Source organism: Battus philenor, unplaced genomic scaffold, assembly GCF_028537555.1.
Source record: "Battus philenor isolate CCGP_79_NKW_IND1 unplaced genomic scaffold, ilBatPhil1.0.hap1 SCAF_15, whole genome shotgun sequence".
Classification (NCBI taxonomy): domain Eukaryota; kingdom Metazoa; phylum Arthropoda; class Insecta; order Lepidoptera; family Papilionidae; genus Battus; species Battus philenor.
In genome coordinates, this window is record NW_027181677.1 from 8,465,302 (window position 1) to 8,491,750 (window position 26,449).

At 32.6% G+C, this 26,449-nt stretch overlaps 3 protein-coding genes across 8 annotated transcripts in view; 2 read left to right on the forward strand and 1 right to left on the reverse strand.

The window, feature by feature from the left end:
- Positions 1–4,247, forward strand: part of LOC137918836 (probable serine/threonine-protein kinase DDB_G0282963) — a 39,526-nt gene extending 35,279 nt beyond the window's left edge. For 4 of the 6 annotated variants that reach the window (XM_068761758.1, XM_068761755.1, XM_068761759.1 and 1 more), the window contains exons 7-9: positions 185–1,717; positions 2,190–2,422; positions 2,848–4,247. In XM_068761758.1, coding sequence (XP_068617859.1) covers positions 185–1,717; positions 2,190–2,422; positions 2,848–3,065 — 1,984 coding nt within the window. In that variant the 3' untranslated portion in view covers positions 3,066–4,247. The remainder of the gene's footprint in view (positions 1–184; positions 1,718–2,189; positions 2,423–2,847) is intronic. The other 2 variants (XM_068761760.1, XM_068761756.1) reach the window with 2 other exon arrangements.
- Positions 4,248–4,265: 18 nt separating this feature from the next.
- Positions 4,266–6,689, reverse strand: Taf11 (TATA-box binding protein associated factor 11). The gene is made up of 5 exons (XM_068761763.1): positions 6,533–6,689; positions 6,355–6,459; positions 5,637–6,075; positions 5,231–5,415; positions 4,266–4,738 (listed from the first exon to the last, which is right to left on the reverse strand). The coding sequence occupies exons 1-5, from the start codon at positions 6,579–6,581 to the stop codon at positions 4,605–4,607; spliced, it is 912 nt and encodes a 303-aa protein (XP_068617864.1). The 5' UTR covers positions 6,582–6,689; the 3' UTR covers positions 4,266–4,604.
- Positions 6,690–7,524: 835 nt separating this feature from the next.
- Positions 7,525–22,600, forward strand: SdhA (succinate dehydrogenase, subunit A (flavoprotein)). Its single transcript, XM_068761761.1, has 13 exons — positions 7,525–7,678; positions 8,099–8,360; positions 8,975–9,048; positions 9,368–9,543; positions 9,935–10,087; positions 10,812–10,969; positions 11,874–12,038; positions 12,661–12,860; positions 13,677–13,874; positions 19,628–19,772; positions 20,147–20,382; positions 21,057–21,234; positions 22,027–22,600. The coding sequence occupies exons 1-12, from the start codon at positions 7,631–7,633 to the stop codon at positions 21,210–21,212; spliced, it is 1,971 nt and encodes a 656-aa protein (XP_068617862.1). The 5' UTR covers positions 7,525–7,630; the 3' UTR covers positions 21,213–21,234; positions 22,027–22,600.
- The last annotated feature ends 3,849 nt before the right edge of the window (positions 22,601–26,449 follow it).

Below are 26,449 nucleotides of genomic sequence, written 5' to 3' on the forward strand. Positions count from 1 at the left end.
TTTCATTTATCTCCTATATTTATTCCTATTTCCTAAATGTTACCTATCTATATACACCCATATACTATTACATGTGTACATTTTTATAAAGTTTGATAAGAAACAAACCTTTTACAGGTCTTTACATATAAAATTCACAAGGATAAAATTTTTATCTAAATTATTATTTATAATTATTTTGCAGGCTTGATGACACTTACGATCCCTTCGTATCCGCGGCTAGGCAAATGAAAGAGCTTATGTCGTCCGACACAAACATAGCTAAAAAAACTCAAACATCTCCTAAAGAACTAAACAAAACCCTTCCAGTCCTACGCCCAAACAAAGAAAAAACATCATCTTTAAATCTTACAAACAACACAAAGACTATGAAAGACACACTAAACAAATCTTACCAAAAAACTCCAACTTTACAAAGAATGAAATCTTTTGGTAGCACTAATATAGAAAACAAAAGTTCATTCAATGGACGGTGTAATTCCTTTAGAGTCAATAGAAACGATAAAAAATCTAATCAGAAATTAAACTCGACATTTACTAAGTCTAGTAAAGAAAACATTAGTACAACAGACAAGTCCGGTTTCAAACGAAACAGCAATTTGAATAGATCATTTTCAAATTATTCTTCTAATTATAGTACACCTAAGTTAAAAGATAAAGTTCCTAAAATAGCACCATCTTTATATCATAGTTTTCAACGCTCTTCAATAAAACAACCTACAAAACTAGATAAGATATCAATTGACCAAGATAGAAAAGATTTCGTTAACCTTGATTCTATTCTTTCGTTTGATAACGCCTCCATGACTGACAGTAATTATATAGATCCTAGTCTTATAAATGAAAATGACAACCTACCTATCAATGTAAATACGATATTAAATAATCCAGATATAATAAGTAGCATGGAATCTTTGCTCACTACCGAAAATCTTCCAGCAAAATTTGAATCATTTAATGTTAACAATAATAATTTATCACAAAAAATAGTTTTACCTGATAACAAATATAATACTAACAGCACTAGTACAGCGTCTTTAAATAATTATAACTTACAATACGAGAAATTTATGTCATCCCTCGAACAAAGTATTAATTCAAAAACATCTGTTAGGGATGACGGATCTCTTGGTGGAGATTTCGATCTAGAAGAATTCATGACTTCATTTGATGAAGAGGTTATAAAGCAAAAATCACGCACATGTAGTTCCACTACCAGAATAGTCAAACAATCAGATATTTTCAATGCGAATGAAACAACCGTTAACGGCGACCGTACTCCTCCTAAAGATTTGAATAAGAACGGTATTATTCCAGTTAACAAATCAATGTCTCTTGTTTTTAGCAGTAATAATGTAAAGGGCGAAAACCTCTTCCCACCCTCCGTTAAACGTTCCACGTCTCTCCTTGATTCAATCCAAAAGAAAACCACTCTGAAAACTGACAGCTCAAAAAATCGCCATAAAGTAGATCTTCTCGAACAAGACATAATGCAATCTCTGAAGGACTTTGATAAATTTTACGAGAATGAAAGGATAGAAAACAATCATTCTAGTAAAGAATTTGTCAATTCTTCCAAAACTGTTTACAACGCTACAAAAAAAGAGTCCCGAATGAAGACCGAGAGAAAAAATAATAAGAATGAACAAATGTCTAATGGACATTTCACTCCCGGTGGGCGGCCTTGCAATGATTCAGCGTATAGCAGGTTAGTCAGGTAATTAATTCGTATGAAACAATAAATTTTTCAATCTGTGATGCTGACAGAATGTTGTTTCTGTTTACGCTTCGCGGAGCCTTTTGAGGTTGTAATTCCATAAAATTTATGTCTGGAAATTATTAACATAACAAAAAAAAAATGTTCTAGTCAAGTTTAATACCAATAAAAGCAATATTAAGTATAATATATGCATTTTTATAAAAATCCCCTTATGGATGGAATTTAGTAAACTTGCATGGCTAAATTGGTCAGCCACCACTCGACGAAAGGTGCATTTCGACCAAATTTCAAGAGTCTAAGCCTTATGGTTCCACATGGATAGAATTCTCTTACATATCCATTTAGCAGTAGAATATGACATAGCTGCATATCGTTATTAAAATTTCATATTTTATTTGCATCTATCTTACGATGTCTTATTTATGTTTAATGCTCTTCATTTATATTCTATTCGTGTAATATTTTTCAGCTTGAACAGAATTTCGCCTTCTAAACTCTCCCTATGTAACTCTAAAGAGCCGAACGGTTCTGAACAAACAGAGAGAAGTCATATCGGCTCAGAATCCGTCGCGAGCCACAAGGACGAAGTCAGATCCATCTCTAGTGACGAATTCTTAGCGATGGAACGATCTGCTGAAATGAGTGAGCCCTTACCTAAAGTGGACGGACAATACAAAGATCTAGGCAGTCAAACAATAAGCGGTAAATTGACACTACTTTTTATGTATATGTTTAATCATTTATATGCTATGTATAATAACGAACGTTTATTAGTGGTTGACTAATAACTTTTGAATGCTCGTTTTGCAAAGTTATTGGTAATCTTTATTATTGTTTAACAAAAAATTTTGTTTTGCCATACAAAATAAAACAGTAAATTTATTTAAAAATTTTTAAACTTCATTAAAATTCTTTATAAAGGTAAATAGGCAATTAGAAATAAAATGTTATATGAGACTGATGTCCATGACATACGTCGATTTAATTAAAAATTTTCAATCACATTTATAGATAAAATGACGAGTTAAGGACTTGATAGATTTGATGTCTGTCAGAAATTTTGAAAAAGTGTTCTAGTTTTAAAAAAAGGTATAAATATAACAAAAACATAAATAATCAATTCGTAGAAAAACGTGCCAGTTCCCGAGCGTCCTCACAGCGCAGCCCACTGTGGCGGTCTCGGCAGGAGCTTAGTTCCAGTAGCTCCGAATCGTCCCTGCATCGTGGCAAGGAAGCCGTGCCCCAGCTACGTCTGTCCCGATTCTGCCACGAGTGCGGCAATAAGTTTCCCGTCGACACCGCCAAATTTTGCATTGAATGCGGCGTAAAAAGACTAGTCGTATAGAAGCAGACGTGAATCAAATGGAAGCATTTTCTAGTCTAAAGCATCGCTGCATGCTGTAACAAATGCGACGTCATCATAGCCGAGAAATCACAGCGTTTGTTTAAAAACCAATAAGTTTACAGATTCTACATTATAAATTAAATAACTTATTTCTTTTAATAAAATTGTAAGGATCTGAGTATAAATTGAATCTTTATTAGTATGTCATTTGATAAAGCAAATCTCTTGTAATGAATTATTCTTTGTAATCATTCAATAATTCTTGACCTAAGTAGAGAAGAAAATATTATAATAATAAGGTAATTAATAGAAAAGTCAAAACCAGAAATTGTAGGATAAATAACACATATTTTATGATATGTAAAATTTTATATCTAAATCTATGTGCGCATATGGGTCTACCATAAATTTTGTGCCTTTTTACATTAGCATTAGATTTTTGTGGTAATGGCGGTAATTACCTAACCTTTTCTATCACTGTTAGTAAGTTTTGTTCCAGATGCGTTATAAAAATTAAGTAACTGTGATATATTGTCTTTTCAATCTACTAATTGATTATTCAAGTGTTGTCTTAGAAAGTGGGACATTTTGAGTACTATTAAGTGCCAACCATTTTGGGTTTTTATTGGAACTTTGTGTTTTTTTATATTTTTATTTTGTTTTTCACTTGTTAACAAGAATATTGTTTTTAATTCATGATTTTATGATAGCTTTGAACAAATTCCGAATGAAACTTTGTCTGCTTATTTATTAGTTAGCCATTTTAACAAGACTGATTTTATTTCGGTATATGTATAACTTATCTGTTACTACTTACGTTTTAAAAATTATACTATCTTGTAAATTAACATTAACATCTTTGTTTTAAAAAATAAACCTTCAAGTTTGTTTATAAGTGATATTTATTAACCTAAACAACAATAAATCATTTCAGCTGCTGTCCATTGCTGAATACATTAGGGGGACCAGAATGTAATGTCGTTTTTGCGCATGTCAATATTTGATTGTCATTTGGTATCTTATTACATACTGGGAAGACATTATATATCAGATGGCAAAAGGTTGTTGATAACAAAGGAGGATATATTGTTGATTAGAAATAAAAACTTGTTAAAAATGTAGTTGTGTTATTTTAACTTAAGAAAGCGACATTACTTTCTGGTCCCACTAACAGATCCAATTTTTCCGTTGATATGGACCAGTTGGAAGGTGGCTATCAAGCATCAGTCCATCTCTGTCTTTATTGACTTAAAAATCTACATTTACAGGCAACTGTTTGATCGTCCTAGTAGTGACAGAAGTATAAATTTGAACATACAATTCTTTTTTTGTTAGTCTTCACAAAATTCACTTTGTTGTGTTATATATATTTTCAAATTATTTAAAGTGATTCTGGTTTTAACTATTATTTTATATAAGTTATAGAAAAAAGGAAGATCCAGATCTAATCTTTTTGCTAAACAAAAAACTATAAGTAATAAATATTTATCAAAATTCATCACTATGTACAAACAAATTCAATATTGTCATTAAAAATAGTTAAAGTCTAAACATGCTTCTATAGGCTTTTCTTGTAGGTATGGAGCCCCTTACTCTTAATCTACGTAGAGCTTCTCTTAAATGTTTTGGCTGTAATGGTCCTGGTTCCCCAGATTTCTCTAAAACTTCTAGAGCTGAAAGAAATAATTTTAATGTAGACATTAGATATTTATATATTTATATATTTTTTTGAAATTTATTTTTAAAATAACATCATTATGAATGTCAATAAAATTAAGGTGATTGATGATGGTAGATTAAGGACTGTGAATAAAAAAAAATACATTTTTTCCGAATTACATATATAAAATAAAAGAAATCTACATAACAGATAGTCAATGAAAATTATTAAATACAGAGTTTTATATTAAAAAAACAGTAATCAAAAACAATTTCAAGAGTACAGTATCAAACAAGAAATGTGAAATATAATAGTCTAATTCTACTCATTTCACATTGCTAAAAGGTCAATAAAATGTCATATATCTGATAATCTAGTACAAAATCATTGTGGCTTTTATTACATAAACTATCTTTAAAATACTTTTATCATTATTTTAGTCTGACATTTATCTTCATCCAAAAGGGTTGTAAAAATTTTAAGAAAACTTTTAATTAATATCTACCTTCTTCCACAACTTCTCCAACAAACACCTTCGCAATACCGGACATTGCAATTACAACATTCTGTCCAACAGAACATCCTGTAATGGTTTGCATCAAACGTTTCACAGCTGCTTTGGGAAATGCTGCTCGTCTATACATTTCATATCTGTCTAATTGCTCTTCTGTGAAATTTGAAACTAAAACTCTGCAAAAAATACATAATTCTTTATAATAAAAAAATAACTAGACAGCAAGTCATTATATATTGTGACTTATTCTATTCAGACATGGATAGGCAGAAAATATTGTTTTCTATCCTGTTAAAATACTATGTGGTAAATAAACATATATATCCCTGTCCACTCAACTAGATTGAACAGAAATTGAGAAATGCATTAGACTTTGTATAAAAATTACTTTACTCACTGCATTTTTTCACGCTCTTCTTCTTCTAATTCCTTTTTACTTTTCTTTTCCCTTTCTCTTTCACTGATCAATAATTCTTCATTAGTTTGGGTGTCATAGTTATTTTCATTTTGTTGAAAGTCACTTGTGTTAGCAATAACTTCTCTGTTGCAATCAGCTCCTTCATAACTCTCATTAATATTTTCATAATGACTATCTTTATTCAAGCTCTGGGTTTCATAATTATATTCATTGATGTAAGGATCATATTGATCAGTAATGTCTTGCAAGGTATCAGATTGTGAGTTCATGAAACTGTTAGAGTTCTCTGTGTAAATACCGCTGCCAAGCTCATCGGTAGTGTTTATTACATCAACATTATGTAAATCATCTGTACAGGTTTCTATAATGTTACTTTGCGTTTCTTGAACTGTCTCACCATAATTGACTAAAGTGGTATCTAAAATTAAGAATCTAATTTTTAATTCATTCCAATGTATTTACAATCAAAACTTTCGGATTTTTTAATCTCTCAGCTAAAAAAAAATTAAAACATCCAACAAATCTTATTTTGAGTTGTCTGTTAAATTTGCAGATAATATCAAGTATGAAGTATATTTTAAACTACACGCCAAAAGTAAACAATTTAAAATTACCCAGCTCCTGTCTCAAACGTACTACTAATTTGTCACAAAAGTCCTTTTAATAAAAAAAAAAGAATACGAGGGAAATTACTAACATTCGGGTTCTTCTTTCAATAATTTCTCTTCAATTTCCAATGATATTTCTTGGGAGTCTTCTTCGTTAGAATCGCTATGCTCCAATTCTCGAGCCAGTTCCTCTTCTGTGCATTAAAAATAAATATAATTATATACGCAATAAAATAAAATAACCTGTCTAGATTTTATATATTTCACCTCTCTGTCTTTCCGCTTCCGAAAATCCGTCACTAGGATTATCTGCCATTATAACGACAGTAACTTGGTAATATTACAATGTTATTAACAAATCGGTAATAAAACAAATAAATAGATTAACAGATATGTAGTTTGACATATGTCAGTCAAACGATTGACTCTGTTCTTCGCCATTGCCAAGAGAAAAAAGTGATTACATTCGTGGATGTAGAACGCTTTTGAGCTTTTTAAAGATAGGTTTAGAATATTTTTAATAAGCTAAGCTAAAGTTTATTTTCCTGCAAAAATATAATAAATGACGCTTTCAATTTTTTTTACCATTAACAAACACTTGTTTACCAAAGTCCTCCCAATAATAAACAACTTGTCGTGAAATTCGGGCTATTTTCTATATCATTGATATATTTCATTAAGTTAATATTGAGAAGAAGTATCATTCCGATATATTAAAAAACCTACTCACCTACCAATACCTACACACTTCCTAAGTCGATTATTATTAGTTATTATTGATTATTCATTAGTTAGTCGAACCAGCCAGCAAAAGTAATTTATGCTGGTGATAGTCGTCGAGTTTCTATACAAAGCACAAATCCAGTGCCTATAACCGCCGAACCACCCCAACAGGTTTCAACAAACTCCACTTCTTACGGGAGAATAATAAAATAGAATAAGTTAGAAGGTGCTGGATTAATTATAATAAAATACAATAATAAAGTACTCATTACGTAATTATTCGCAGAATACTATAATTACGATTCAATGTGATGTTTATTATTCATACAACTTGTAATTCTAGATATAACGTAATTTTATGTAAATCTGGGAACCCTAAACACTTTATTAAAAATTAACGCGCAGTCCTTCTTAGAGTAAAATATAGTTAAGACTATAAATTGTTTACAGAAAATAATTTAGAATGAAAGGAAGTTACAAAATCCTATTAGTTTCTCCACCTCTTTTTTATCTTTCGATTTGGCATTTAGCTTTGACAGCTCCGGTTTAAGATTTGTGACAGACGGTTGTGTGGATGGTGGTCGTGATAGTATAATTTTTAACGTGTTTTATTGTGCTCCGGTGCGGACAGAGAGTTCCATCATGAGCGCACTTATTAAAGCTGCTATTCAGCGCAATCCTGCACCCTTGGTTAGTTGCTCTACTACACTTTAGAATAAATTATTAGTTATGTAACGTGCAGAAAATTTCTTAACAATAAGTATGTTCGGAAATTTTCAACCTATTCTCAACAACCTATCACACAGTTTTATATCTGGCGAAAAAAAAAACGTTCACTGTAACTGGTTTTATTAAAAAACTGAATTTTTTGTGCTAAGAGTGTGAAATTTTATTCATTACAAATTTAAAATGCGCATTTCCCGTCAACAATTGAACAAACAATAAGATTCGTAGATTTTAGATTGTGTTAAGTTCATTAAGACATAATAAACAATCAAATGTACGATTAGTGTTGTAAGCATAGGTTTTCATAAATTTTCTTTTTTTGCCTAGATACAAAATCGCGTTTTAATTGCTTCGTGTCTTTTCAATTCTCGTTTGTCTTTTCAGGCTACATATATTTATAGAAACCTCCATTTATCTGTTGGAGGGGCAAGGCCTGCGCGAGATGGGTCTGTTAACACGAATACATCAAAAGCATATTCAGTAATTGATCATCAACATGATGCATTGGTTATTGGCGCTGGTGGTGCAGGTTTACGGGCTGCTTTTGGTCTTGTACAGGAAGGGTTTAAAACAGCTGTTGTGACAAAACTATTCCCGACTAGATCACATACAGTAGCTGCCCAGGGGGGGATCAATGCTGCTTTAGGTATTTCATTAATTTAACTTATTTTTTAATAGTACCATTATCTCAAACAGGAAATCCAAATGCATATTTACCGAAAGTTTGCAGTTGCTTTTTATGAAATGTATTTAGGCAAGCAACATTGATAAATATATCTCTTTGTTTGAGTGAATTGAAAAGCTGGTAACAGCAAAAAATTTTTTTGTAATTTTATCTATTAGTAATGCATTGAAGCTGCATCTATTATTTATTGTCAAAAAAATAAGTATAGGCAAACATGCATCTGATCTCTGCTTACATTTTGTAGCATGTAAATTATGACACATTTTATTATTAAACAGGACAATACAAAGAGTATATTGATTTTGTAAGAATTTGAATTTAGAATTCATGTACATTATATGTGTATGTGTAAATTTTGTTTCATGTGTGATTTGTTTAATTAATTATGTAACACCAGCTACAGTTTGTAGCTGGAAAATATCTATGTGGGAATGTTAAATGTTTAATTAAAAATGAATTATCTGTACCAAAACTTTTAAGACAAGTATATTTCAGATTTCTTCTATATTTTTGGGACTACTTGTCTAAGTAATTTTTTCTGTTAACATTTAAGATACTGAAAATACTTCTTGCAGGTAACATGGAAGAAGATAGTTGGCTTTGGCATATGTATGATACTGTAAAAGGTTCAGACTGGCTTGGAGATCAGGTATGTAATATTAAAATGTATATACTGTGGGAAATTATTTGAAGTAATTGCATAATATCTCCTAGTATAGGAATAAAATAATTAGCATATATTATCTGTGTGTAATGGGTTTTTCCATCGAAGATTTATACCACAGTGTGTATATTGTTGGAATGTAAACACCTTTACAAAAAGAGGTTCTGTTTGTAAATGTAATGTTCTATTGTTTTATACACAGTATTAACAGTCAAATAAAAAGAAATACTTAGAATTATGTGTTAAAGGTATCTGATGGAAAGTTGAATATGTTTGCCAATCAAAATAATTATGTAATTTACAGGATGCCATTCATTACATGACCAGAGAAGCACCACATGCTGTAATTGAACTAGATAACTATGGAATGCCTTTTTCTCGTACTCCTGAAGGAAAAATTTATCAAAGGGCTTTTGGAGGACAATCTCTTAAGTTTGGTAAAGGTGGCCAGGCACATAGATGTTGTGCAGTAGCTGACAGGTAATATGAGCTTACATCTATTTTATGTTAATAAATCATAAATTTTCTTAAAGTCATAACAATATTTAGAAGCCCTCTAGTAAATTTTAAAATATTTTTGAATGGCGACCTTATTTCTCTATGTCAATAACATATTTAATATATAATTAGCGCATATGCAATCTAAACTAGTAACTAAATTATACAAAAACTTTAAAATAATAAAAACTTATTAGGTAATTATAATTAAATAACTATGCATTGTCCAGTAAATTAATTCGATTTTAACTACTCGTTTTACTACCAAGTTAATTTGATTTTAACAACCCTACTATTTAACAGCGCAATCATTTATAAAGAAAGAAAATCATCAAAATAATTAGAACAAATTGTTGCTTTATTTGTTTAAAAGGACTGGACACTCCCTTCTTCACACTCTGTATGGCCAGTCTTTGAGATATGACTGTGAGTACTTCATTGAATACTTTGCGCTTGATCTCCTGATGGAGGATGGTGTATGCAAGGGATGCATTGCACTCAATCTTGAAGATGGGACACTGCATAGGTAAGGAATCTATTATATATGTGACTTCTGTGTAACATGTGGGTATTTAAACACTAAATTACTAAATATTTAGATTTTTAAATTGTAAATTACAAAATAATCAATACTTCAACAATGTAATCACTGTAAACTGTAAGATAACAAATTCCTCATTAAATAGTCAATACTGCTTTCTTTCTTAATGTTCAATAGTGTCTACATTTTCTTTTGATTGTCTAACTGTAATGCATTTAATTAATATATTTATATGTATTTTATATTAACATATCTAATTTCAGAAATTTACTTTTGAAAGGTTTACTTCATTGGCTATTCATGTTTTCTTACATAAGTAAAATACTCATTGTCATTAATCTGATAGTGTATCAGATAACAGCTTATTTATTAACTAATATAACTAGAGATTAAAAAAAAATAAAGTTACTTATGTATCTATTAAAAACAAAGCCATGTGCAGACATATTATTACATTTCTACTAATATTAACACCAACTATATTTGACTATTCATTCCACTTTCATCCAAAAGTGCATTTGAAAGTGCAATTTACTCTGTCTCACAAAAATATATACACATAAATGAATTTTGAATAATTTTCGTTAGTCAACTGAAAATGAATATGTAGTAAAAACCTTTTATTAAATCTTATATTATGATATGCCTTAACAATGATTCTATTCATTTATAATTTTTTAATATCTTAACACATTGTTCTAATTACCAGATTTCAAGCCAAGAACACAATCCTAGCGACGGGCGGCACAGGTCGCTCCTATTTCAGCTGCACGTCGGCACACACGTGCACGGGCGATGGTACTGCTATGGCGGCGCGCGCTGGATTGCAGAATGAAGACATGGAGTTTGTGCAATTCCACCCGACTGGTAATAAACGTTATACCTAGTTTATCAATTTAAATGAAGTATTAAAATTATTAATTCGTTAATAAGTCCAATGCTTAAGTTTATTAACTTAAAATATATTTTTTTAATGATTTTTTGTTCCATAAGCAAATATGTAACTGCAGCCCTCATGTTTTCAATCAACAATTATATACATGAATAATTGTATTAAAATATCAGCTATACATAAAGAATATAAAACTTACTACTACTAAAAATTTCGTTCCAATTATTACTAAAAATTCCTGGAAGTACTTGTCTAATAACTAGATCTAATTATTTATTTTTATATTAAATGAAAGATTTGAACATTTCGTGATTTTGTTAATTTTTTTATAAACAAATAAATGTATTTAATATCCATAATCCTAATTGACAAACTTAATGAAAAGTTGATGAAATATAAGAATTTTTAATAGTAAAAAAGAATCTGTTTTAAATATACATGGCTCCATAGTGTCTCACTTATTTGTAGGTCAATGTATACGATTTTATAACAAACTAACAAGGAATATGTCATTTATATTATTTATCACTTAGTAAATTCAAGAAATCTCTATTTCAGATTATTTTCATAACAAAGATGTTTGGAAATAAATTGTTTTAATTTCAAGGATTTTTATAAATCAGTGCAATCTTAACAAAAATTACAAACCCCACCTAATTTCTGGTCAGTTGTTAGTAGGTCGAGCGTTACGAACTAACGTAAATTTAATTGGAGCTGATGACTTTAAATGATAGTAATGATCTTATATAATGAATCTATTTTGACTTTGACTTTAAATGGTGAAATTCGACCGTAACTGGATAGTTTATTACGCTCCTATAATTGTAATTTTTAATAAACGGGAAGAGAGCTGCTAGTAAGCTTAAGTGTTGTTTACAGGAATTTACGGCGCCGGCTGCTTAATGACGGAGGGCTGTCGTGGTGAAGGTGGTTTTCTGGTGAACGCAAAAGGCGAACGTTTTATGGAGCGGTATGCGCCGGTCGCCAAGGACCTGGCCAGTCGTGACGTGGTCTCGCGTGCTATGACCGTCGAGATAATGGAAGGTGTGTGTATTTATTTTTTCACTCCTCTAAACATCCAGCTACATGGTGACGCATAGCAAGAGCTGCGCTGAAACCAGAACCGACCGGGGCATGTCCACAACCACTCTGAAAAAGTACAGGACTGAGAAGATAATTAATTTTTATAACTAGTACTAATATGATTAAATGAAAATATGATGAAAATACTTTACAATATTTATGGTGGTTGTTTTTATTTTAAGATATTTTGTCATCTGTCGAACAGAAACATGGTGTGCATTCGTAAACGGTTTTGTCTTTCTTACACATTGTAATATCCTTACCAACATAGTAGAAAATCAAAGCAAATACAACCTGCACTTCGCCCCTCTATGCCACTGCAGTATCTGCATTCGTTTTAGACTATTTTATTCAGTGCATTGAAGTATGAAGGCTACCTCTTCCTTGTACACATTTTATTACCATAAGTCAACTATGACAGAATCTCTTACATCCACTTTGAAGAGCAGATCAAAGGAAAGAGTTAAGAATAAATCATGTTGAAATTCATAGATGATTGTATTTTGACCTGCAGTGATTGATTGCCCGTAGATTAATTGTAGTATATTAACTGATTCCATAACAATTTTATTGTGTGTTGCAGGTCGCGGTTGCGGGCCGGAAAAAGACCACGTCCATCTTCAGCTACACCATCTGCCCCCCGAACAGTTGAAACAGCGCCTGCCAGGAATCTCGGAGACAGCTATGATCTTTGCTGGCGTCGACGTCACTAAGGAGCCGATACCTGTGCTGCCCACTGTACACTACAACATGGGAGGCACACCAACTAACTTCCGTGGCGAGGTTAGTGTATTATAAAAACGTTTTTCACCTGAAATGTCCAGTTGCCAACAAGCATTCCATGTTCTTGTTGGTCATAGAATTATTAAAAAGGATGCGAATTGCAAGTAGCTGCAATTCGTACTTCTTGTCAGCTCCAAATTAATATACTATGTATATATAGAACGACAGCTTAATCCTGATTCTATCCAGGGCCCTGGTGAGCGAGAAAAAAGAATTATACAGCTTTTTAATCTGGCATCTGCAATCTGACAGTTAGTGATTGAAAAAGTCTGTTACTGATACTCTATAGAGGGTTGCAGATTTTTTCAAATACCACTGAAAATTTTTTTGATATGATCCCCTACCGCTACATTTGTACCATATTTTAAAAAGTCGACTAAAATGCGAATAGATCTAATCTAACCGAAAATTTACATTGCAGCTGAGTTCCGCTCAACATGTTTGTACTAAATAAGAAAGTTTTTACAAGTCAGTCACTGAGCCTCTTACAATATTATCTGTCTACATCGATAGGCAAAATCAAGTTAACATTTCAGTTCTTCGCTATCATAAGAATAACTTTTCGTGGAAAGTGGCTTACGAAATGTGAACACTCAATTGTTTCGACACGCCAACATAAGCCCCCGTCGACGTTCCCTTCGAGATCTGAGAATCCACTAGGACCACTTTAGGAATCAACATATCGTTGTGGACAACAAATTGCCTTGACAAATGGACTCTTATGTTTCAAGCATTGATTAAGTAATAATGGTTATTTTTGATGATGGTAGTAGTTATATAGATAGAGAATTGGTATTATACCAACGAATAATCCAGGTGATCACGCACCACGGCGGCGCGGATTGCGTGGTTCCGGGGCTGCTGGCGGCGGGGGAGGCTTCGTGCGCGTCGGTGCACGGTGCGAACCGTCTTGGCGCTAACTCGCTGCTCGACATCGTCGTGTTCGGCCGCGCCTGTGCACTCACCGTCGCCGAGACCAGTCGCCCTGGAGACAAGCAAGCTCCGCTCAAAGAGGTACGTGACTATGAACTTTTTTAAAACACCAAAACATCACATTTTGTGTTTTATTTTGTCGTTTCTTTATCATTTCCTCATGGCCGAGGATCATGGCCAAATATGTCAGTCTTTGCTGATATTAGAGTTAGGAAGCCGTGCGCGGTGGTGTTGCTGCGTCTATCTAGCGAGTAGGTAACCGTCCGTAACCGCTCTTGTATCCCCCTACATTGCAACAACAAAACCTGAGAGCTTATGGCTGTCAAATAAACAGGTTTACGATCTGTATTTTATCATCATCGTCACAACCCTCTTCTGTAGATTTAATCCAATAGGACTGCTTGCCTGCATTATGACCTCCACAGATCTTAAGAAGGTTAAGTTGTCCACCATATGGGTGGCCACTGCCTCTTTCACTGGTTTCGTCCATCAATTGGGCAATGTAGTTTACTTTCGATGAAGATAAGATAAATCTTCCGCTATTTGATTTTATTTAATTTACAAATTAAATTGCTAAATCATATTTTGTGTAAATAACATAACATTACCTCTGCTCACAAACAGTGAAGGACAATTATGAAATTAGCTTAAGTAAATTTATAGGAGAGAGATGACATCCATCAATCTGAGGTTTTTTTTGTCTTTGAAAAGTATTAATATTAGTCTTAATCATTATGCATTAGTTCAGAGCAATGGAATCAATTGGTTTCATAAATTAATAAAATAAAACCATTCATAAAATAAAACAAAATAAATTTGGTTATACGCAAAACATTCCAATACTTAAGTAGTACGTGTTTTTTATCACTAGCGCGAAGAGCTGCCACCGCTGCGCATATATTTTCCGATAAACAGTAGTACGTTAAAAATTGCTTCGTTCCAGTTTAGCGCACCGCAGCTAGTGAACTTATTTGGTTAATGAAAATTTCAGAGTTTAGATATAGTTTTGTGTGGTATTTAATTATTCTTTTTTTTAACTAACAGTTGTACTGCTAATATTTGTCATATTATAACATACTTTTGCTTCTTCATTCTGAAATACTGTTATGTCCACACATGGGGCACTGGTCCCCTCTTCCAATCAGTGTGTCCCATCTGGTAAATAACTTGCCAATCTATTTTTGAAATTATTCAGTGTAGGTGCCAATAAATTTTACATACATTTTGGATTTTTTTTTTTTGGTTAGTAACAGCATGATTGAATTTAAAATACTTCATTGTGGTTTCCTTCCTTCCATAGTTTTGGACAGCAGTTCTACAATAAGTCGTTCAGATTTGTTTTTGAGATAATTAGGATTTGTCACTTTAGAGATTAACTGGATTTTTATATATTTATCAAAAGGTTTAGGCCCAGACTTAACAACTTGATATCATAAGTAGGTTCCCTTATATAGTAATATTTAGTTTGATAATTTTATTGGTAATTTTGGTGATAATTTTCAAAGCCTTCTATCGTCAAATAAACAATTTGAATAGAACAAGAGGTAATGAAAATATAGACATTTAAAAATGTCTATTATTCTGTATTTGATATTTGGCAACAATTTGTACTAAGAGTACCCTTTTTTATGGTATGTATGTGTAACGACCAATAAAAAGGTCTTGTTAAAGATTGTAATGTTAGCCCAGTGGCCATAAGGATTACGATTTACAACCAATGTCGCGAGTTCGAATCCCAAGAGGAGACGTATTTTGTAAATTACATAACATTTACAATGCTTATGAAGGGAAACACTGTGTCCTAATCTTCACATAAAGTAAAAGAAAGATTTAAAAATTTAAAATTAAGAAATTTAAAAAATGTGAAGATGTGTGAGTGACATTTAGCACCGCAACCGATCCGAGTGCGGTTAGTCTCCACTGATACAGGGTTGTTGTTTCAGCTGTAAATACTTTAAACACCTACGTATCAATGTCGACTAAAAATTTTAACAACCAATAGTAAAAATCTTTGTGAGTATAAAAAATATTTCAAACGTACTTATGGCACAGCTAATTTGCACACCTGCACATTCTTTTATTATTAAGGAAATTCTATGAGTCATACATTTGTATATATTCAAGTTTCATATAAAGGTCGATTGTTTTTAAATATCGGTTAGTGTCTCTAAAGGTCCTACAAGTAGTCATTGTAATAATGTAATGACCAGCTTATAACTAATTGTTAACGTTTTGTTTGTAATCAAATGTAATTTGTAATATTTTTTTAAGTTTAGTTTCCCTTAAAACATGTCCTGAGTTTTTAGGGAACTAATCCTTTTCAAGGCGAAACAAAATAGGATAAGTGCCTGAAATTAAGGTTGATTTCGTTTAGTCCGCTCTAATTATATAAAGCGAAGGCAAATATGAAATTGCCTCTTAATTTAAGTGATTGAAATAATTTTATAAAAAAAAAAACAAATATAAAAAAACTGGTAATAGTCAAGATTGTTCGCAATCGTAAAGAATCATATTTCTAACCGCTGTATTACTATTATCCACTATCGCTCGCATAATTAAGGCGCGGTACAGCCGTTTTGGTCATACTAACCGCACCGAAAATTGGCACAGATAACTTCTGATCAAAATATGTGTCGTCGATGACAGTAAAATGACGATAGAAATCCTAAATTATTTGGTTATGTCACTGTTCCAAAACCAGTAGTAACACAATAAAATAAAACGAAACAAGTACAGTGGGTGCTTATACAGAGACTGAAAAAGACTTCAAAAATTTTTTTGAACAGATCAAATCAATTCTGTCGTCATCATCATCTTAACTTCAGCTGCAGGACATCCCATGCTTGACACAGGTCTCATATTCCAATAGGGTTATAGGGTTTCCAATAGCACCGGGTGGAAGCAGAATGCATCCAGATGCGAATGAAAACCTTAGGCTTTCGACGACTTTAACAGTGTCGTTGTGGATGAATTATCTTCGTCGAGGGCAATCAAATTTTTAAATGTTTGGTTCAAAACAACGAGTTTCAGTTCGATGTGTGTTACATCAAAAAAAAGATAATGCCACATTGACTATGCGTGAATGTATAGTTAAATAGTTGTCAATGAATGTATGGTACACCCTATTGTCAATTCAATGGTTTCATAAATAATTATATAAAAAGAAAAGACTAATTATGATATATTAAAATCAACTATTATTTACTAACTGTCCTTGCAGAACTCACTGGCAGTTATTCGCCTGTCGCAACTTATTTCAGAATAATTACACGTATAACCAATCACCCCATATTTAAAAACAAGTTTGCCTTGGCAACAGTGTTCGAATATTTGAAAAACAGAGAGATATTTAGTGGACTTTTTTATTAATATGATTCAACCAATATGCACTTATTAAAAAAAATATTTAACGAAGATAAAATTGTTTATTTGTTACGCACGTAGTCACATGTTGACTTTTGACCGAACGAGCCAACATTTTACAGCTCTCTTTAAACTAATAATAATCTGTGACGTAAGTCTGAAAGATTACTCGTGTACTTACTTAAAATCGATCATCAATTTAAATATATAATCGGAATGATTTTATTGACCTTATACTCGCAATGTTTTATTTTTACTTGTCTACACGTGCCATGGTAACAACACCAGCGAAGTCCGAATCAAAACGAAAATTTATCTGCATTGTTAATTAAACAAGAATAATATAGTCATATTTACCGTATTTGTATTTGTGCGGACTTGACCTCTCGCCTGAAGTAGACGTAAAAGTGATTAGGAAGTTAAGTTAAAGTTTTATTTAATTAACTTAGGTTTAAGCCCGGATTTTTGGTAAATACTGATCGACGGAAACTTACTCTTTTGCTTGTACCTTAAAACAACTAAAAAAAAGTCTAGTATACCTTGTAAATATAATTTGGTACACAAAACTTTAGCTTAAACCTATTTATTAAACAAAAGATTTGTATTAATTAGCTAATATATATTATGAATGTACCAGATCGTTAAGCAGATGTTTTGTCCTTGTGTTAACCCTTTTGTTACCAGCGCCGGAGTTAGCCGGCATCCACCTTGTAATGTGGGCTTATGTGTATATTCCTGTTTTAAGATTTATCACAGCCAAATAAATTACCGAAAATTATCTTAACTTCTTTTTTTAATAAATATACCAGTAATATCTTTAAATATGTAACACAAATGATAAAATTCAAACATCAGCTTACCGCCATGCAATGTGTACACTTCGCGGCGCACATGTCCGGTTCAGTAGTGTCACTTCGGCGGAACTGACTGCGGTAAGGAAAGGGTTAAAAAGACTATGTATAATGCTCTAGTCAAGTCAAATCAATAACTAGACTACCTATTACTACTGCTCTGAGGAAAGCAGAGGTTGTCAAGAAGGTTCAGAACGGACACGACGTTCAAAAATGATGAGACAACTGAGTCGAAGATGTACAATGGAACAGGTGTAAGCATATGGCTTCCCCGCAAAATGTAATTTATTACGACGCAGTATGCAATGTGAAAGTATCGGTGCCTAGACATTATCACCACAGAGACATGGACGTGAGACAGTAAATCGATATACAAGAAGCAAAGTAACTTGTTGACGACATATTTTAAATAATAATTTACATTTGACTTCTAATTTTTATTTCTAATTAAATAAGGTGGTTAAAAATGATAGTAGAACATAGCAGAATGTCAAAATGTATTTCGAATCTTATTAAATCTTGGGTCTAAACCCTGACGATATTGTCATGAATTTTAGCTACACCACTTATGAACTATATTTATGTCATATAACCGACACAAAGTGTACAGAAGTCGGGGCTCGAACTCGCGACCGAAGCAATTATCCTTAACTATTGTCTGATAACTACCGTTCTTATTGTAATTAAACGAATGAAGTTATTTAAAAAAATAATTCAGGCCCTAATGTAAGTCGTTGGTTTTAGAAACGCAAGTGAAATAATCACAGTACTGCTCTATGTTAACACATAATGTGCTTCTGTGACTAAGACTTATTTTATTTTTGTATATTTTAACACATAAACTCAGTTTCTATATACCAGTAACTGCCGCCTATAAATGTACGAAAAACTAAGAACCTTATTAAAAATCAGTGCGTAACTGAGTAAGGGTTGGTAATAGTTGTTAATCTTACATCTTGCCTGTATTAATTTTAAAATAACTAACAAACGTAAAAAAGTTATAAATAAATTACATTATCAATAAGAGAAACATGAGTTTTTTTCATATTTAAAAAATTATGATTCACTGTAATTATTTTAGTAAACTTTACAGGTCAGAAAACAAATACATAGTTCCACAATAACTAAGAAAAAAAGTGAAATGGGCGGTCTTATCACTCAAGTCAATTTCTTGTTTCATCAATTTTTAACGCTATCATTATTTACAAATGAAATCATCGTTTCCCAATACACCAATTTTCCTTGAACATCTATTGTTGGCGAGCGTGTGGACTTGTATAAACGGATTAAATGATGCTGGTATTTTAGTTATAATTTTACAAAACTAGATAACAATAAAATAATACGTAACAATAGACCTACCGACCGACCGAACAAACAAACATGCAAAACTGCATAGTTACAGAAACAATCAATATAAAAAGTGGTAAAAACAAATAAAAATATAATCTGATTTTAAATGACCCAGTCAGTCGCCAAATCTTTAACAATTTACCGAAACTACAAGAGTATTTTAAAAATTTTTGGTAGCAAGCTGTTCAGATTTCGTCTATTTTCTGCTATTGTCTTCTGCCATACTTTGTAAATAATTACCAAGAGATGTTCTATTTCCTCATACAGAGCACTGGGGAGCAAAGTATTGCGAACCTGGACAGCATTCGATACGCCAACGGAACTATTTCCACCGCCGATCTCCGTTTGAGAATGCAGCGTTGCATGCAAAAGAACGCAGCCGTATTCCGACAGAAGAGTACGCTTGAAGAAGGTACAAATTTTCTTGCAGTTTTTAGTGTCAGGATATGATGCATAATAATATTTTCGAAATTTGTCACCTGTGACAATACTGCATTGGGGTTATTATTATTTTACGACACAAATCATTGCGATCAATAACGTACTTCACACAGATCATCAGTGACATCAGTACGGTCACATTTGAACTCATTGAAGCAGTTCTAAATAATAGAACATGATGGGGCTCAATTCGCCAAAAGCTCAATTTATGAAAAAAAAACTTAAACTTCTCAAAATGAATGTCAAATATTCTAATTCTCTTTATTTATTAGCCAGGTTGAATTTGATTAATTTAAAAATGATTTAACTAAATTATGTAATATATGCACTTTTTCTTCGCTACAGGACAACGCCAAATTCACGAAATCTACAAGCAGATGAAGGACGTGAAGGTTTCGGATCGGTCGCTCATCTGGAACTCCGACCTGGTGGAGACACTGGAGCTGCAGAACCTGATGTTGAACTCGGTGCAAATCGTGGAGGGCGCGCTGGCGCGTGAGGAGTCCCGTGGGGCGCACGCACGGGAGGACTTCAAGACGCGCCGCGACGAGTACGACTACTCTAAACCTCTGGATGGACAGGTACGCAAAAAAAGATTATTTCAGTAAAGTTTAAAATGGTCTAAAGTTAAATTAAATACAAAAATTTATTAGCTGCAAGACGTTTAAATGGACGTCATTTGTGCGGACATTACTCATGTCTGATTTAAACGTTTACAAAAACCTATATTAAATTAAAAAGTTAGAGTTAGGTGATTTGTTACTTATATTGGATCAAAAAATGTTCCACAGTCGTGGCAGCATAGGAACTCTTCTGCTGGACATGGGCCACATCTATAGATTCCTAATGAGATCGGCTGGAAGCGACCTGCTTCCGTCGTCTCCCGAAGACCTTCAGGCCGACTGTCCGCAAAAATATTTTATTCTGCTCTATGTTAATTACATTTTCAAAAGACAGATTATTATTTCAAAATTAATTTTAGAAAGATAGATGTGAGCGTTATATTCTGAGATATTAGACGCATATTTACCTAAACTTATTATTGAGGATTAGAAATTTTAAAATTACTTATAGGTATGTTCTAACAATAAAAAATATTTTCGCAATCAATCCGCGCACAATGTGTTATTTGTTATTTTACTTTTAACTTTAACCATTCATCTCACTCGCTCATTCCCATCTGAGTTATTTTCCATGCAAAAGTGTTATAAAAAGCACCCTTGACCATTGCGTGTGTTTATAATTTATTCACCAGACGAAGTTATCGTTCGAGCAACACTGGAGAAAGCACACACTAGCGGAAACTGATCCCGCGACTGGCTCCACCAAGCTCTCCTACCGGCCGGTCATCGACGAAACCCTCAACCAGCAGGAGTGCAAGACCGTGCCGCCGGTCATCAGGACCTATTAGATGTTTACGCGTAGAAGATTAGGTAAGCATTCTCACTTCAACCCAGGTTGGGATCGGAATGTCTTTAGATAAGACAACAAGGAACCGGCAATAAGATAGGAGATAATAAGAAGACTAATTTTTACACTCTTGCCATCATCTTGGAGTTAACATATCATACTATATGTAAAGACAAAAAAACATGTTTTTATTAATTCACCAGCGGCAGTCTAAACAAAATCGTTTAAAAATGGAATAAATATCAAGATGCACTAATGTGCTACCACGACTACTGCTCTTCTTCCTGCGCTCACATCTAAGGCGCGGTGCAGCTGTTTCGGTAGCACGGTAACGGGTTCATATGTTCTAATCTGTGAATAATTGAACTATAATTTTGAAATTACCTAGAAAAAATATCGCAAAAAGTTAAATATAGATTTAACATAATATGGGTTACGTGAGATTTGCTTGTTAAGAAATTAAGTAACGTACAGAACTGTACTCTGTTTTATTGGACTGCTACTGAATGCGGTAACAGTACATTAAATGTATGAAATACTGGTAATGACGAGAAATCACGTTCATATTAAAAGCAAATCATTAAGAAAAGTTATCACATATTTTGAGCATACTGCATGCTTGTTTTGGTATTTGGAATATTGATATTCCATATTTGTACGCTTTAAATCTCATAAAAGCTACTTTGAGATATCTCCTATCTCCACTGCCCTACCGTAGGTCTCGTGATACGCTGGTTGCAGCCTCTTTCCGACCTATGTCCAGCTGTGAAAGTCCTACGGCTGAAGTAATGATAATACTGCTTTTTTTATTTTAGATTACCGACGAGCACGGGTGCTGACTGAACTATGCAGTATTTCCACGACGCATCGATCGATCGTTTGTCATTTCAAACATTTGATATTTATTTTAGGTAAGAACATAACGTTACAAAGTTGTCCCACAAATTAATTAACTAAAAGAAATCATAACTGTTTAAATAGATAATACACTCAGGATCTTTCTTTTGTAATTTTATCTTTAGATAAATAACTCTCAGCAGCATTTATATTTATAGAGCGTCAGCACCGAAGTACTTAAACAATAAAAATAAGATTAAAAATATCAACGAAATCAACAAAATCAAGTTCATTTTTATAATTGTTTGTATAATTACTTTTTATTACCTACCTCAGTAAAGTCACAATGTTTGTAACCAAACTCCGCTTCTCAACGCAGCAACGCCGTCACTCTGACGATAAATATCGTTTAAATGAAATAGAAATCGACAACAATTCATGTTATTTAATAACGTATTAATAATGAAATTAATGAATTCGTTACTAGTGTACAATTGTAGAATTTAAGGATAATGATGTAAACCAATCATGAATATATTGAACTGATGTATATGTTAATGTTGTTTTATTTGTTCGTAAACATCTAAAAGTAATAACTGAGGAAATGAGAGAACTTATCCCGCACCCCCCCCAAAGACCCTTAAGGTCCTACACGCTGCAGGCATACATAATACTGCTACCGCTATTCCCACTGCATCAGCAACTATTCCACCAGTGTCCTCACACCGCACACAAGCGCGTGCGAAGGAACAAAATCAAGCACCACATTACGTAGGAACCGTTGCGTACACGGGAGCTGCCGTCCTCCCCCTCCTCCGCGAACAGAGAAGGCGATCCAAGGTAGGATACTGATCCTACCTTAGTTTGCCGAGTGGTCCTTACTACCCTCAAAACCGTGTACTCTCATTTATTACACTACACACAAACTCGTGTAGGTAAACTTTTTACGTGTGTGCGACGTTATAATTGACGAACCTTTCCGTTCCATGAACTCTGCTTCACTGAAGCTGTAAAAGCCCCTTGTGGTAACGGCAATAACTTCATCCGAGACAAGTGTAGTAATAATAATTACTTCAAGACCTCGGAAGTATCCCACATATTTTTCAAAACGAGTAAACGCGATTTAGAAATGGCCATGTGAAAAACATATATTATTAAGACTAGAGCTATAAAAACTACTAACTACAATGACCGCCCATCCGATTTATTTATCAACATTGCAAACGCAAGTCGCTCAGGAAATTGTACCTTTTTTATTTAAGAACCTTCTACAAAGCATTAAAAAAAAAATGAAGTTGGTCACAAGTTATGACATGATCAAGGGAAATAGCGCAGTGATATTTAGAAATGGTAGTGTTTTACATTTTGAAAGATACTATTTTAGCAGTGTGTTGTAATACCAATCTTGTTACTTTGTAAGTATAACCGAAAGACAATCCTTTAACTAGTGGTTAGATTTATAATAGATATATTGCTGTTTAACTTGGTCTACTATCACTTTGAGGCCCTCTCACATCACAGGTTAAATCAGGCTAGAATAATAATTTGCAAACATACTTTTAAAGTGAAACATAAATAGTTTCGAAACAACTCGAGGATTATTTTGACGGAAATGCGAAGACATTTTTACATTAACAGTGTTTAAAATTATATCTATAAAATATATATACTATATATATGTATCAAAAATACATGCAACTAATGTACAGCCTGTTGGGGTGATATTTACTGACCCAAGGCCCAGGTTATTTAAAAAGCATGGCGGACAATGACAAGATCACAAGCGAAATGAAGTAACCTTTTTAATTAAACAATTTCAAGTCCATACAATGTACATAGAATACAGAAAGATTACAAAATCATACTGAAATGTTTGTTACTAATAAAATTTGCGTTAGACCATCATTGACGTCAGTAATGTTGCAAATAAGTGCATCATATTACTACTGACGTAAAATTTCATATTGAGTTGACAAGTGAGTTCACAAACGTAATCCCGCTATATTACGACATTATTTCTACTTATTGCAAACCATACGTACAAAAATAACAATACTTATTTACATTCATTTAAATCCAGGCCAGTGCGTATCCAGGTTTTTTAGGCCTGTAGATAAATTGTATTTAAGTATGGGTTCACCTGTTAACAAATTTTGTTTAAAGAAGACGTAATAATGTTAAACATAATGATTTAAATAATAGGGTAGTATTTATAAAATTAACAATTAAAAAATAATTAGAGATTTCCACTTGTTTATTGACTTATCACGATATCTCTGCAACCAGAAAACATAGAGACAATAAGTTTGATAAAACTATTCCTTTAGCCGAGCAGAGGTCAGCTATGAACGGATTTTAAGAAATTCCCACCAGAAGGAAGTTAAGGGGACGTTCATTAAGTTCGGGAAACGATTTGTTATAAAACTAAGGTCAATTAAATACGACATTTTAGGCACACTAAAACTTGGTTTTTTAAAGCTATGCTTCCAATCAAACACTTTTCCGTGTCTACGCCACTGCACCATTTACTCCTCTTATAATAATCTTTCTTATAATATAATAATCTTGTAATAGTATTTCTGTAATATAGTATATGTATTACAAAAGTTTATAAGGATATGATATCAACATGATGACATCTAAGGAAATTTACGTGAGACTGGGTGACATACTCCTGTCAATGAGACACGCGTTAAATAATATTTTTTTGTAAATTTATCGTCCAGTTTGTAATTTTCAGTGAATTTATACGTCAGAGCAGACTTATTTTATATTTTCTAAGCAGATGGACTGCATCTATTCATTAGAGCCAAAAAACATTTATTTAATCAGATAATTTATTGCTTAACCAACGCGTTGTTCAATAAACATAATGTAAAGATTAATTAAACAAACAGCATCGCCCAAAAATAACACATAATCGTATACAAGTTGATTGGTTATAGGAATTAAAGCTTTAAAGCCTAGATAAATATCTCTACAACCATCGTTTTAGATATGACTAACATCGTAGTAACAAAAAGTAAGAAAAAGTATTTTCATAATTCGGATTATTAAATATAAAAATAAATTTTTAGACACTGTTTTTGTACTGTCAGCAGATATTCACTTATTGTATTCCAATACTTCGATTTTTACATGTAATGAAACTAAAGATTTTGCTGGTAAATTAGCCATGTATTCACCCCTTCAAAGCTTTTACATCTTTAACCAATCAGCTTGTATTAAGAATTATTTTATAAATTACTTCACCCTTACGAATTTATAAAGATATAATACATTACCTTGTATTATATCTTCAAGAATTATTTTATTTTTATATAGTTGTCTTTCGAATATATTTAGTACTTTCATTATTTAGTAGATTAGTTTTTAAAGAAAGTTATCGCCAAATCTTCATCCAAGTACTAAATAACCAGAGGACGAGGGTGGCCTGCGAAAGACTTATTGTTACCTACCTCAGCACTTTCCCAGATCGATAAAGTTCATTCACCGTTAATAGTATCTCTACTGCATAGAGATTTCTTGTATGCAGTGTCTCTAATGTAGACGTGGAAATTGATTTTTAAAAAGATACTGAAATATTTAATTTAAAATATTGTTTTGCAAATATAAAAAATGTTATTTAAAAATAATCTATATGCTGACTGATATAAAATATTACGTTTGCACATGTAATATTCAAGACATAACCTACAAATGGGCAAACAGTAGGTTTGGCCCTTTATAAGGTTTACTTTTTAATATTCGCTTGAATTTAGACGATGTTTCAATCACCATCAATACTATTTAAAAAATAGACGCGTTAGGTGATATGTAATCTTCAAATTGTAGTTTCATAACGAAATTAAAAAGAATGTGAAGAATTGAGTGTTGTAATATTATTTATCAATTTACACCAATGGCTGTAGCTAATTCACATGTGCTTTAAGATGGATCCCCTTTAACTTGTTGGCATCGACTCCGTCTTTCACTAGATTTCTCCTTTAGATTAAAATTTCCAGAACAGGAAGGCTCAATGCTAAACCGCATAGTGTTGCGGTAGCCGGCGTGGTATTAATAACGTGTACTTAACACGTCATGGACTTTTTCGAGCAGGTTCCGGCAATGTTGGTTCCTCGGTAAAAGTCGTATTCTAAAATTATTTCGTTTTGAAAAAAAAAACATATCGATGAAATATTAAATGATATCAATGAACAATTAAATATTATATACATAACAGAAATATTTCTGAGTTTGAATATGAAATAAATTCTAGAATTCTAAACTAAAATGGTTTAACTGCAGGAAATTAATATTCGAAATTGCCAGTACTGAGAACCGCCTGTAAAGGCGTAAAATAATAACCTAACCTAACGTAAGTAATAAAACCTTCTTATTAACCTGTGCAATCTGACTTGA

Bases quoted from the DNA above. Each gene is read 5' to 3' on its own strand.
- SdhA (XM_068761761.1), top strand. From the start codon at position 7,631: ATGAGCGCACTTATTAAAGCTGCTATTCAGCGCAATCCTGCACCCTTG. The intron at 10,970-11,873 runs GTAATAAACGTT...TGTTGTTTACAG, and splicing joins TGTGCAATTCCACCCGACTG to GAATTTACGGCGCCGGCTGC. The intron at 20,383-21,056 runs GTACGCAAAAAA...TTTATTCACCAG, and splicing joins CTAAACCTCTGGATGGACAG to ACGAAGTTATCGTTCGAGCA.
- Taf11 (XM_068761763.1), bottom strand. From the start codon at position 6,581: ATGGCAGATAATCCTAGTGACGGATTTTCGGAAGCGGAAAGACAGAGA. The intron at 6,460-6,532 runs GTGAAATATATA...TTTAATGCACAG, and splicing joins GGAAGCGGAAAGACAGAGAG to AAGAGGAACTGGCTCGAGAA. The intron at 6,076-6,354 runs GTTAGTAATTTC...TCTTAATTTTAG, and splicing joins ATTGAAAGAAGAACCCGAAT to ATACCACTTTAGTCAATTAT.